This window comes from Perognathus longimembris, chromosome 25, assembly GCF_023159225.1.
Source record: "Perognathus longimembris pacificus isolate PPM17 chromosome 25, ASM2315922v1, whole genome shotgun sequence".
NCBI lineage: Eukaryota > Metazoa > Chordata > Mammalia > Rodentia > Heteromyidae > Perognathus > Perognathus longimembris.
The window spans coordinates 16,788,728-16,800,735 of record NC_063185.1 but is presented as its reverse complement, the minus strand read 5'-3'; the positions used below and the strand labels follow the sequence as shown (position 1 = coordinate 16,800,735).

The window sequence follows — 12,008 nt, the reverse complement described above, 5'->3', positions numbered from 1 at the left end:
TCCAAGCTGTATTACATGTGATTACCAAGAGATTAATATCCAACCACAAGTAAGTTTCCAAAATACCATTTCATTTTCAAAAGTCTCTCTACCTCCTCATACCAAAAACTTTAACTTGCACATTAATACTACAAACTGAATTTTTCTTGAACTAAATCTGAAATGAACAAGAAAAAAATACAGTATTAAAGAGCTTAAGTAAAAAATGCTGATTATGGGGCTGGGGATATGGCCTAGTGGCAAGAGTGCTTGCCTTGTATACATGAGGCCCTGGGTTCAATTCCCCAGCACCACATATATAGAAAATGGCCAGAAGTGGTGCCGTGGCTCAAGTGGCAGAGTGCTAACCTTGAGCAAGAAGAAGCCAGGGACAGTGCTCAGGCCCTGAGTCCAAGCCCCAGGACTGGCCAAAAAAAAAAAAAAAAAAATGTTGATTATATATATTCTTTTCTTACCAGAGTCTGGCAAAGAATTCAGATCTGCACATAAGACAAGTGGAATAGTTCCAAATTCTCCCAACACACTGGACTTGAGGCTTCGTGAGGCTTTATCAATAATGTTCTTCACTTCTGAGAGGAACATCATAGTTTGTACCAACTTCACATCCGAGTATTCAGGGTCCCAATGCATATGAGCATTAGCCACAAGAATAAGTTGTTTTTCAGTTCCAAGATGTGGTTTGCCAGCTATATTAGACAGAAAAACAAGTAAAACTCACACATCAGCCCACAGATTCTCAGTCTGAAAGCCAGTCATATGTCCTAATTATATCCCACCAGATCATTGAACTTGATGTATCTAAACCTCTAGTTGCTATTTCTCAGCAAGGGGGAATTCACTACTTTACATGGATAGCCCAAGTATATGTACAAAACAAGGCTTTTTAGATGTCTTTCTTTACTGTCCCCAGATCCAACTGTTAAAGTGACAGGTTTCAGTTCTCGTTATGAAAGTCACTGTAAATACGCCTTTTATTTTAAATAAGTGCAATTATTAAAGTAGATCAAGAGAAATGGAGCTTAGAAACTATCCTTGTTGGGTGAGCAATCATGGCAGTGTTTGGTAATCTATTCCCAAGCAGTTATTTTAATTATTAACTTTGGCATTTTATTATTATATGATGAATTCTAAAGAACAAAAATAGTTTTCAAGAGGTATAACATTTTTCTGGGGAACACTTTCTCACTTTGTGGCAGAGAAAGACACTTTTTTGGAAAAGAAATTCTGAGTTTCTTCAGGTGTTAAGGAAATCATTAAGTAATGAAATTACTGGTTCCTATTTTTGAAGATGTCTAAGCAGAACTATTAAATTTAGAAGGTCCACTTTACAGAAGTCAAAGGATCACTCACATGACATTTCAATCAACTCCTTTCGAAGCTCTAGCAATATTGCAACTCCAATGTTATCTTTTGTCATGACTCTATTCAGCATAGCTTCAGACCCTTCTGAATTTGCCATTGCTAGCTGATTAAATTCAACAGTGTGTTTCTGAACCAAAGTAAATCTAAAAGAAAACAAACACAAACATACACACAAATAATTGAGAATATCAAGATATTAGCTTCAGAGGAAATATTTTTTCTCCCCAAATTCCCTGACATAAAAAAATGGGCATTAAATCATATTATGGAAAACTCTCATATTTAGCAGTAAGCGTCCCACACATCCGTTAAGTTTTTTCACTCTATTATTGATACAAATAAGACCTTGGAAAACCTTTACAATTTCATATAGTACTGTTAGTCATCCCATTAGGTTTCAGGTTGGAATATCTCGACTTGAATTTTTTTTTTTTTTTTTTTTGCCAGTCCTGGGGCTTGGACTCAGGGACTGAGCACTGTCCCTGGCTTCTTTTTTTTTTTGCTCAAGGCTAGCACTCTGCCACTTGAGCCACAGCACCACTTCTGGCCATTTTCTGTATATGTGGTGCTGGGGAATCGAACCCAGGGCCTAATGTATACAAGGCAAGCACTCTTGCCACTATAGGCCATATCCCCAAGCCCACGACTTGAAATTTTAAATCTTTTTTTTTTCTCTCCAAAGTATGGGTTTAAGAATTCTTCTACTGGGGCTGGGGATATGGCCTAGTGGCAAGAGAGCTTGCCTCATATACATGAGGCCCTGGGTTCGATTCCCCAGCACCACATATACAGAAAATGGCCAGAAGTGGCGCTGTGGCTCAAGTGGCAGAGTGCTAGCATTGAACAAAAGGAAGCCAGGGACAGTGCTCAGGCCCTGAGTCCAAGGCCCAGGACTGGCAAAAAAAAAAAAAAAAAAAAGAATCCTTGTACTGTCCCAGCAAGAATGTTAACTACATTGTATTTCAATTCACATTTGGAGTTACAAACCTAATAAACACTTGAAGAAACAACAGCATTTAAAGCATGTCTCCAAAACAAGGTTATTTCTGATCATTAAAAGCAGTAACTCCTTATGCCAATAGTACTATATCTTGAAAATACTAAGCACCTCATTCTCTTATTTGCCCGTTTTCAAACCCTTTGCCCCCACCATGTAAATATTGAGAACATTTTCCTTTTAAAAAAGCAAAGAGCTTACTTTTCTGTCTTGAAGAATATTGCACAGCCATCAACGTGTTTTCTTTCTTGTTCTGACATTGTCCTAGCTCGAGATTTAGGACTGAAGAACCCATTATAGCCACGTTCTTTCAGTTCTACCAGGAAAAAATTATAATACTGTTCCGTTTCAACCTCCTGAAAAATTATAAACACCAAATAACTTGACAAAATAGAATGAGTCCTACACATTAGTTCTGTATGTTCATTTCATTTTCCTATGCATTAATTAACCCTTATACTTTCCGTTTGAAAGCTTGAATTCATCTTTTCCAAAGAAGAGTGCACAGATTAAGGAATGTTTAACGTATTTTCAATCTAACTTATCTAAAATTAATTGGAAGAACTTATTTACACCAGCTGCCAAGGTCAGTTTTCAGTAATCTGGTGTAATAAATGGAAGACACAGACTTCTATGCATGTATGCTCCACCACTAGACATGGTGGAAAAAGAATCACACATAGAAAAGGAGCTTATTACATACCATAAATCAGAGGAAAAAGCATCTTGATCAAGATTACTCAAGATGTGGGAGCTGGACTAAAAAGCCAGCTATTGATAAGGTCCAAAACTTTCCTAGTATGTCCTAATTATATTAATACTCTTGCTAAACTTTTATCTAAGCAATGGACACAATTTCACTAACTTTGTTGTTGCTCAATAAAAATAGTAACCAGAGATAATTGGGGAGGGTGAATATTTATCTGTTTGCATTTGGCAACACAGTACTACAAAGCAAATGGTATTTTCAGGAAAACCCAGTATTTATATTCCAGTGTAACTGCTCCTTGCTTTATCAATAACATTCTTCTCTATGACTTACCTGAAGACTTATAATATCAGCATTGCAGCTGAAGATTTCTTGAATAATGGCCTTTTTCCTGTAGTCCCAATTTAGTGCCCATGATGGACAGTAGCCGTATAACTGCCGGGTCGCATATTTATCACAAAGAACATTATAGCACATGACAGAAAACAAGGCTGTAGGGAAGATAACTTTACTTATTCACACACTTGGTAAAAATAAATAAATAAATAAACCAACAAAAGCCAATAATTAATTCCAGCAATAGTTACAACTTAATTTATTAAGTCTGACTTTAACTACTCAACCTATCCTCACTGAAAACATAGACATGGAAGAAATAAAGCAAAATGGACAATGAAAGGACACATGTGAACAAGTTAGAATATAATGTGCTTTGATGCGCAAGTATGAATATGAAGTTTGGAAGCAAACAAAGATCTTGAGCTTTTCAACCTCTAAATCCAAGACTTATGATATCCATGTCTTCCACTATGCCACCAATTATCAATGTAAGATATGGAAACTTGACAATTTCTGTAGTAGACATGGTTAGCTTTCTTCTATAGAGCCACCACAGGTATAACTTGAAAGATAATAAAGTTTAGCCCAATACCAGCATAATAAACTAATTTTTTGGCTTCTCGGTGCATATATTCTGAACCTATAGTTTTTGAAATGTGTAATAACACTGTCTTTCTTAAGTATTTAATTATGAAATAGTCTATTGCTAGAAAAATTCAAATAATTATCTGTGGTGATCATAGACTGGCTTGACAAGAGTTGCCACAAACCTTCCGTTGTAAAACAAAAACCCTCTAACCAAAAAGATAAACAGTATTTATATGAAGCACAATCAGGCCAGGTCAATGAAACAGGGTATGACTCTACTGTTAATCCATGCAGAAGAAAGGACTATCATTGACCAATTCTTGTTACATATGACACACAGAAACTCTAAAGCTATCTTTTCTAAAATTTAGATTAAAAGGAGATTATAAGTCATTAATTCAATTTTCTCTCTAGCTACATTATATAATTTTATAATATGAAATAGATTTGGAACATATTAAGACATGGAAAATGGAATTCTAAAACAGAAATGTCTCAGTAAATGACGAGTTAATTCCAGTGGGTAGTCTCTATTAGTGTAAGGCTGTGCCCTGAGGATTATTAACACTGTACCTGAACTCTATGCAGACCAGGAACACAATAAAAATTGTCACCAGACATTGCTAAATGTCCAATTTGATGAACACTACTAGTATACTGTACTTTCTATAACACAGAGTATAGACATCCAAGAAAGCAAGAATTAACTCTTTCTTTTTCCTTTGATGCCAGTGCTGGGGCTTGACCTCAGGGCCTCATGCTCTCTCTTGGCTTATTTGCTCAGAAGGTGCTCTACCACTTCCATCTTTTTGGTGGTTAACTGGAGATAAGAGTTGCATGGATTTATCTCCCTGAGCTGGCTTTGAAGAATTAACTCTAGTATTATCTAGTATTATTATGTAACAAAACTAAGCATTCTATCTTAACATTACCAATAATCTGAATGAAATATGTCAAACAATACTGCTAGGCTTAACAGGAACAGTAAAAATAATGAGTTAAATACAAGGCTACCAACCAGTTGGCCTTGTTCTGTCTGGTTCTTGTAACATAATCCAAGATCTTGGAGGTGGTTGTTCTGTTGAAACTGGTTGAAAATAGAAAACATAAAATTAAGCAACGTTCTTTCATGTCTTCCTAGTTAAAAGATTTAAACAAATAACCACTTACTTCTTTTTGCAGTACCTGACAAATTATCAAGCAAATAATTCAGTAGCCTTCTTGTTCCATCTGGTTCCTGATAGAGGTTCAATATATCCTGGGTAAGTGGATTTCCTACAAATATTTTCAAAATAGATAAGCCAAGATCAATACAAAAACACTTGAAAGTTGAAAAACATAACAAAGTTATCAGATTATCTGTAATGCTATTATACTTACTAAAAATTTTACAAACTATAGAAAATTTTAGCTTTTATACACAAAATTAAAATTTATACCACAGGAGGAAGAAACAGACAGGATAAGGAGCATGACGGAAGGAGTGACTCAGATCAAGAACTGGATACATACATATGGCCATGTTAAATCATAATCCATTTTACAAACTTTAAAGAAAACACTGAATTAAAACCCTTTGTCCAATTACTTAAAGACAGTAATAATAAAAAAAAGAAACACCATATTCTCTAGAAGTACTCAATAATTGATGGCTTCTTTTTTTTTTATGTCAATCCAAATACATTCTAGTAGAGCACTACATAGGACCTTGCCTCACCAAAACTTTCAGTAACATGTTTAGAAAGATCAAACCTGACTGAAACCTGAAAACAGAAGGCTGGAAAGAGGAATTAAAGGAGGGGAAGACAGCAATCAATACAATGAAAGGTAAAAAGCCAATTCAACAATGCCATAAAGCTAACCAGAAAACATTATGACAAAATTCTAAGTTATGTACCCAGAATGATTTTGTGTGTGTGGGTGTGGGCGAGTACGTGCACACACTGAGCTTTTTTGCTCAAAACTATCTCTCTACCATACTTGAACTACAGCTCTACTTCCAGCCTTTTGGTGATTAATTGAAGATAAGAATCTTACTGACGTTCCTGCCTGGACTGGCTTTTAACCATAGTCCTCAAATATGAGCCTCTTGAGTAGCCAGGATTACAGGAGTGAGCAACCAGTACCTGGCTCACTTAAGATTTTTTTTAACCCGAAAGAACCAACAAGACAGAGAAGATTTAAGTAAAGAAGAGGAGAATGAGCCGTTTTTATAAATTCAACAACTGTTTCATAAGTGCTAAAAACAAAAGCAAATACAGTAACTTATATGAACCTTCAAGAATTCAACAACCAAGAGCATGTTTTATGTACAAATGAGGAACAACAGTACAATGCAGTGTTCAACCAGTCAAGTTGATGTTCATGCTATGCAAATTATGTATGTTGTTCTGGATGCCCCAGTTACACTTTTTTTAAAAAAGTAGATAAAAATCTATAGGCAGGTAAAAATGTTAAAGATCTTAATTATACTAACCAAAGAAAAACAAAAAGATACATAAGAATGATCATAGCCCTGAGGCTTTTTTCCTTCTCTTGAGAAAGCAGAATGAACCAGATGAGATGGCTCACACTTACCATTTTAGCTATTCAGGAGGCAAAGATCATTAGGATTGAAGATCAAGGGCAGCCCAAACAGAAAGTTCATGAGATCCTATCTTACTTATTAGCCTATATCATCTCAGCTATTAGCAAATAGGAAGATGATAATCCAGGTGGACATGGGTAAAAGTGAGGTCTTATTAAAAAAAAAAATCAAATCAATGAAGGCTAGGGGACATGGCTCAAATGGTAGAACACCTGCCTCGTAAGTGCAAGCCTCTAAGCAGTGGCACTTACTCTAGAAAAATGACAACTCATGTTCTTGCAATATTCTGTACACTAGATGTCTAGCAGCTTAACTTATAATATCAACAAACTGGAAGCAACTCAGATTTTATTCCAAAAGTGAATGGTTAAATAAACCATGAGACTTTTACACCATGAAACACTAATCATCAATATAAATAAACTATTTGATATACATACCAACCTAACTAGACAACACCTAAAGAATCAATCAGCGTTAAGAAAAAAAAAACAAGGGCTAGGGATATGGCCTAGTGGCAAGAGTGCTTGCCTCGTATACATGAGGCCCTGGGTTCGATTCCCCAGCACCACATATACAGAAAATGGCCAGAAGTGGCGCTGTGGCTCAAGTGGCAGAGTGCTAGCCCTGAGGAAGAAGAAGCCAGGGACAGTGCTCAGGCCCTGAGTCCAAGCCCAGGACTGGCCAAAAAAAAAAGAAAAAAGCACTAAGGAACATGCAAGAACTTCAAAACTCCTTTAAAAGCCAAATCTACAAACCATGACCATACAAACAGTGGTGTTAGCTAAAGGCATAGGAAAGACATTTAACAAAATAAAAGCAGAGAACTTCCCACGTCTTAAGAAAGAGATGCCCATGGGCTGGGAATATGGCCTAGTGGCAAGAGTGCTTGCCTCGTATACGTGAAGCCCTGGGTTCGATTCCTCAGCACCACATATATAGAAAATGGCCAGAAGTGGCGCTGTGGCTCAAGTGGCAGAGTGCTAGCCCTGAGCAAAAAAGAAAAAGAAGCCAAGGACAGTGTTCAGGCCCTGAGTCTAAAGCCCAGAACTGGCCAAAAAAACAAAAACAAAAACAAACGGGGGGTGGGGGGGAATAGATGCCCATTCAAGTACAGGAGTTCTTTATGACTCCAAATAGGACCAGAACAGAAACATTACATGACGTATTATAGTTTAAGTACAGACAAGAAGAAAAACATTGAAAGCTACAAGAAGGGTCAAATAATCTAAAAAGGCAAGGCCATGAGAACGGCAGATTTCTCAAAGAAAGCATGAAATGATATATTTTAAGTGCTGAATGAAAATAACTGCCAACCTAGATTACTCAACTCTCTTTCATTAACTCAATGAGAAATAAAAACCTTCCATGATAAAAGCTAAAGCAATTATGGCCAACACTGCAGAAGATAATCAAAGGAAGCCAAGCCTGAACACAGAAGAACATAAACCCAAACTCAAACATGGAAGACAAAATAGTTCTCAAGAAAACAAAGAGTAGAAAAGAATCAAACACTACAGTAACAAGGAAATGGCAAGAATTAACAACATATTAACCAATTAAAAAAATTTAGTATTCTCAATTCGCCATCCAAAATACAAAATGGTAAACTGGATTAAAAACCAAGGCTGGACCATTTGTTGCACATAAGAAATGGATCTCACAAAAACAAATACTATCTTAGGCCGAAAGCCTAGGAAAAAAATCTTTTTAGCAGATGGACCCCTAAAACAGGCATGAATACCAATACTTGTATCTGACAAAATAGACTTTAAACCCCAAATAGTTGCAGAGACAAAAAAAGTTCACATTATACTGATAAATGAACATATCTATCCAGAGGAAATAACGACTGCTAGTAAGTATATATGTATCATTACTACATCCAACTTCATTACATAAACACCACTAGCCTCAAACACAGAGAGCCCTCAACAATATTGGGAGACTTCAATACCCACTCTTAGCAACAGGTAGGTGATCTTTTGCAAAGCAAAAGAAACCATTACCAGAATAAAGAAACAATCCACAGAATGTGAGAAAATCTTCACCAGCTATTCAACAGGAAAAGATATCTAGAATATACGTAGGGCTCAAAATATTAAACATGGTAAAAGATCAAACTACACACATACACGTGTATATACATATATGAAAACAGTATAATAAAAAAAAAGGGAGGAGTAATGGAAATGTAATGGAGTGTGAACATGTCCTAAGCTCACTGGATGCTTGTATGAAATTATCATAATGAAATACCATATTAATATGTGCTAATTCAAAATAAATTTAAATTAAATTTTAAGTCACTTCAAAAGGCTACGTGCAATAAGATTCCATTAATACAACATTATGTAAAAGGAGAATAAATCAGCAGCTGTCAGAAAGGGGAAGCTGAAGTGGAAACAAAGTCTCAACACTGTAACAAAACAACATGAGGGATCCTTTGATAATGGAAATGTTACATGACAAATGGTTGTATCTAAGGATGGGACACAATGCAGTGAATTTTATGATTTTATGAATATTGTGGGATGATCCAATCAGGCTATTTAACATCCCCACCACATTATTTCTTTGTGGTAAGAATATTTAAAAATCAATTCTTTCGGTAATTTTGTTCAATATGTTACTATTAACTATATGACCATGCTGTTCAGTAACTACCAGATCTAGTCCTCCAACCTAAATGGAGCAACCCCTGTCATCTATAGCATCTGGTAGCCACCATTTTGCTCTTCAATAAATTTGATGTTTATACTTATGTTTCAGTGAGATTATATTTTTTTGTGTGCCTGGCTTACTTGACAGAATGTACTATTGTATTTTCTGCTTGTAATAATGTACTTTAACTTGAAAGATGCTACCAGTAAGAGAAATTGTATAATGAACACAAGGAGCATTTTGTGCTACTGGTTACAAGTGCATGTAAATCTCAAAATAAAAAGTTTAGAAGTAAATAAGTACGTAATTAGTACTTTAAGTCTTAGCTTCACCCTAACTCAATTTTGTAGTCTAGTAAAGTGTGAGGAAAAGGAAAAGACAAAATGTGACAAACACAGGAACCCTATAACAATCCATTTTAAAGAAAATAAAATGCAAGAGACAAATAACTGTGCTCTGGAATAATGTATAATGTAGGAAGTATAACTCTATGCTTTCAAATAACAGGAGCTCTGACAAATCTGAGAGAAGTTACTGAGAAAGCAAGGATGATACAAATGATGTAAGAAGTAGCTGGAAAGACATCAGAATTAAAGTATAACCTGTAAAAGCCCAGAAAAATTATAGACATGTCCAAAAAGAACTCGTGAAAAAAAGGCTGCAATTACAGGAATGTGTAGCACTGCCCACTGGGGCACCTGAGATTTGTGTCACTGCACTCAGTATCTCCAAGGAAGAAACTTTAAACATACAGATGCAAAATATAAAAACATTGGAAATGCAAGAGCAATGGATTATCAAAAACAAAGGGGTTTTGCCAGGTACTGGTGGTTCACATCTGTAATCCTACCTACTCACGAGGCTAAGCTGTGAAAGTTGAAGTTCAAAGCCAGACTGGGCAGGAAAGTCCATGAGACTGATCTCCAATTAACCACCAAAAACCTGAAAGCAGAGGTATGGCTCAAGTGGTAGAACACCAGCCTTGAGAGAAAAAGCTAAGGGACAGTGCCAAGGCCCTGAATTCAAGCCCCAATATTAACACAAATAACTGAAAAACCAACACAGGTGTAGCCAGACAGACCGTGGCTCAATGCTTGTAATCCTAGCTACTTAGGAAGCTGAGATCTGAAGGTTAAGGTTTGATGACAGTCCAGACAACAAAGTCCTAGAAGCTGAAAGTGGAGATGTGGTACAATGCCAGCCTTGAGAACAAAAGGTAACGGAAAGGTAAGGGAGCACTCAGGCCCTGAGTTCAAGCTCCACTACCAGCACCAAATACAGAACAACAACAACAACAAAAAACCCTAATGTATGTCAGGAACCAGTAGCTCACATCTGTAATCTTAGCTACTCAAGAGACTGAACCTGGAGGATCCAAGTTTGAAGCCAGACTAGGCAGAAAGATCTGTAAGATTCCATCTCCAATTAACCAGCCAACTGGCAGACTGTGGTAGAGAGAGCCAGCCATAAGCCACAAAGTCAAGCAAGGATTAGAGAGGCAGAATTCAAGTCCTGGTGCTAGCACAAAAAAAAGAAAGAAAGAAAAGAAAAGATGTTTCTCCCAAGAGCTTTATGTTCAGATGCTTACTTGTGTTAAAATTTGCAAGTGATTGTGAGAAGTTAAAAAGTTTGGAAATCCTAAATAAATGGGCATATGTAATATAATACATAGTATAAGTTACAAAGCCCTTGAAGTGCAGAGACATAAGGCTTTTTCTCAACATCTAAGAACCTGAACAAACTACAAACTAATGTTAAGTATTTCAAGACTAGTAAAAAAATGTGACAAACAAAAAAATTAAGAAAAAAGTGCAGGTCTTTGACACACTATTAAAGCTGACTTTTTTGCGGATGCTGGTCCTGGAGACTGAACTCAGAGCCACAACTTGAGCCATAGCTCATGGCTTTTTTTGGTGTTTCATTGGAGACAGTCTCACAGACTTAACTGCCAAGGTTGTAGGCCATGATCCTCACATCTCAGCCTCCAGCGTAGCTAGGATTACAGATGGAGCCACAAGGTGTCGGAGCTAAAACATGACTTTTTTTTTTTTTTGCCAGTCCTGGGGCCTGAACTCAGGGCCTGGGCTTCTGTCCCTGGCTTCTTTCTGCTCAAGGCTAGCACTCTACCTCTTGAGCCATAGCACCACTTCTGGCTTTTTTTATATATGTGGTGCCGAGGAATCGAACCCTGGGCCTCATGTATACGAGGCAAGCACTCTACCACCAGGTCATATTCTCAGCCCCAAAACATGACTTTTAATAGTACTAGATTAAATGTGTTTCAAACAAGTTTTTACTGGATCGATTATGCTCCCATTTGTATCTTATTAATCAAGTCTTCATCAATCAAATTTTTTAAAAAAATACACTCAAATTGAAATCTTCATTAGCAGGTCCCAATGGATCAAAATATTCTACTTATTTTCTTTAGTATTTTATGAGTATACATTATTTTGTGATATGAACCAAGAAAAGTAAGCTATTTATAATAAAATGAAAAACTCATGTCTATAATCCTAACTACTCAGAAGGATGAGATCTGCATATCTCAGAAGCCAGCCCAGGCAGGAAAGTCCTGGGCAAGAAAGTCCATGGGACACTTATTTCCAATTAACTACTGTAAAAGTAGTTGAATTGTGGCTTATGTGGTAGAGTGATAGCCTTGAGCAAAAAAGCTTAGGGACTGTCCCCAGGACTAGCACCCCCCACCTCCCCACAAACGCAACCTTAGGCTAGGAGCAAAAAAAGAAAACAAAACACTA

At 36.6% G+C, this 12,008-nt stretch overlaps 1 protein-coding gene across 2 annotated transcripts in view; it reads right to left on the bottom strand.

Annotated features, from left to right (window-relative positions):
• Positions 1–12,008, bottom strand: part of Cnot6 (CCR4-NOT transcription complex subunit 6) — a 34,172-nt gene that overhangs the window by 9,223 nt on the left and 12,941 nt on the right. The window contains exons 5-10 of one of the 2 annotated variants that reach the window (XM_048334000.1): positions 5,181–5,270; positions 5,014–5,082; positions 3,402–3,559; positions 2,561–2,715; positions 1,351–1,505; positions 456–686 (exon numbers count right to left, since the gene is read on the bottom strand). In XM_048334000.1, the coding sequence (XP_048189957.1) occupies positions 456–686; positions 1,351–1,505; positions 2,561–2,715; positions 3,402–3,559; positions 5,014–5,082; positions 5,181–5,270 (858 nt within the window). Of the gene's footprint in view, positions 1–455; positions 687–1,350; positions 1,506–2,560; positions 2,716–3,401; positions 3,560–5,013; positions 5,083–5,165; positions 5,271–12,008 lie in introns of both variants that reach the window. The other variant, XM_048333999.1, reaches the window with a different exon arrangement.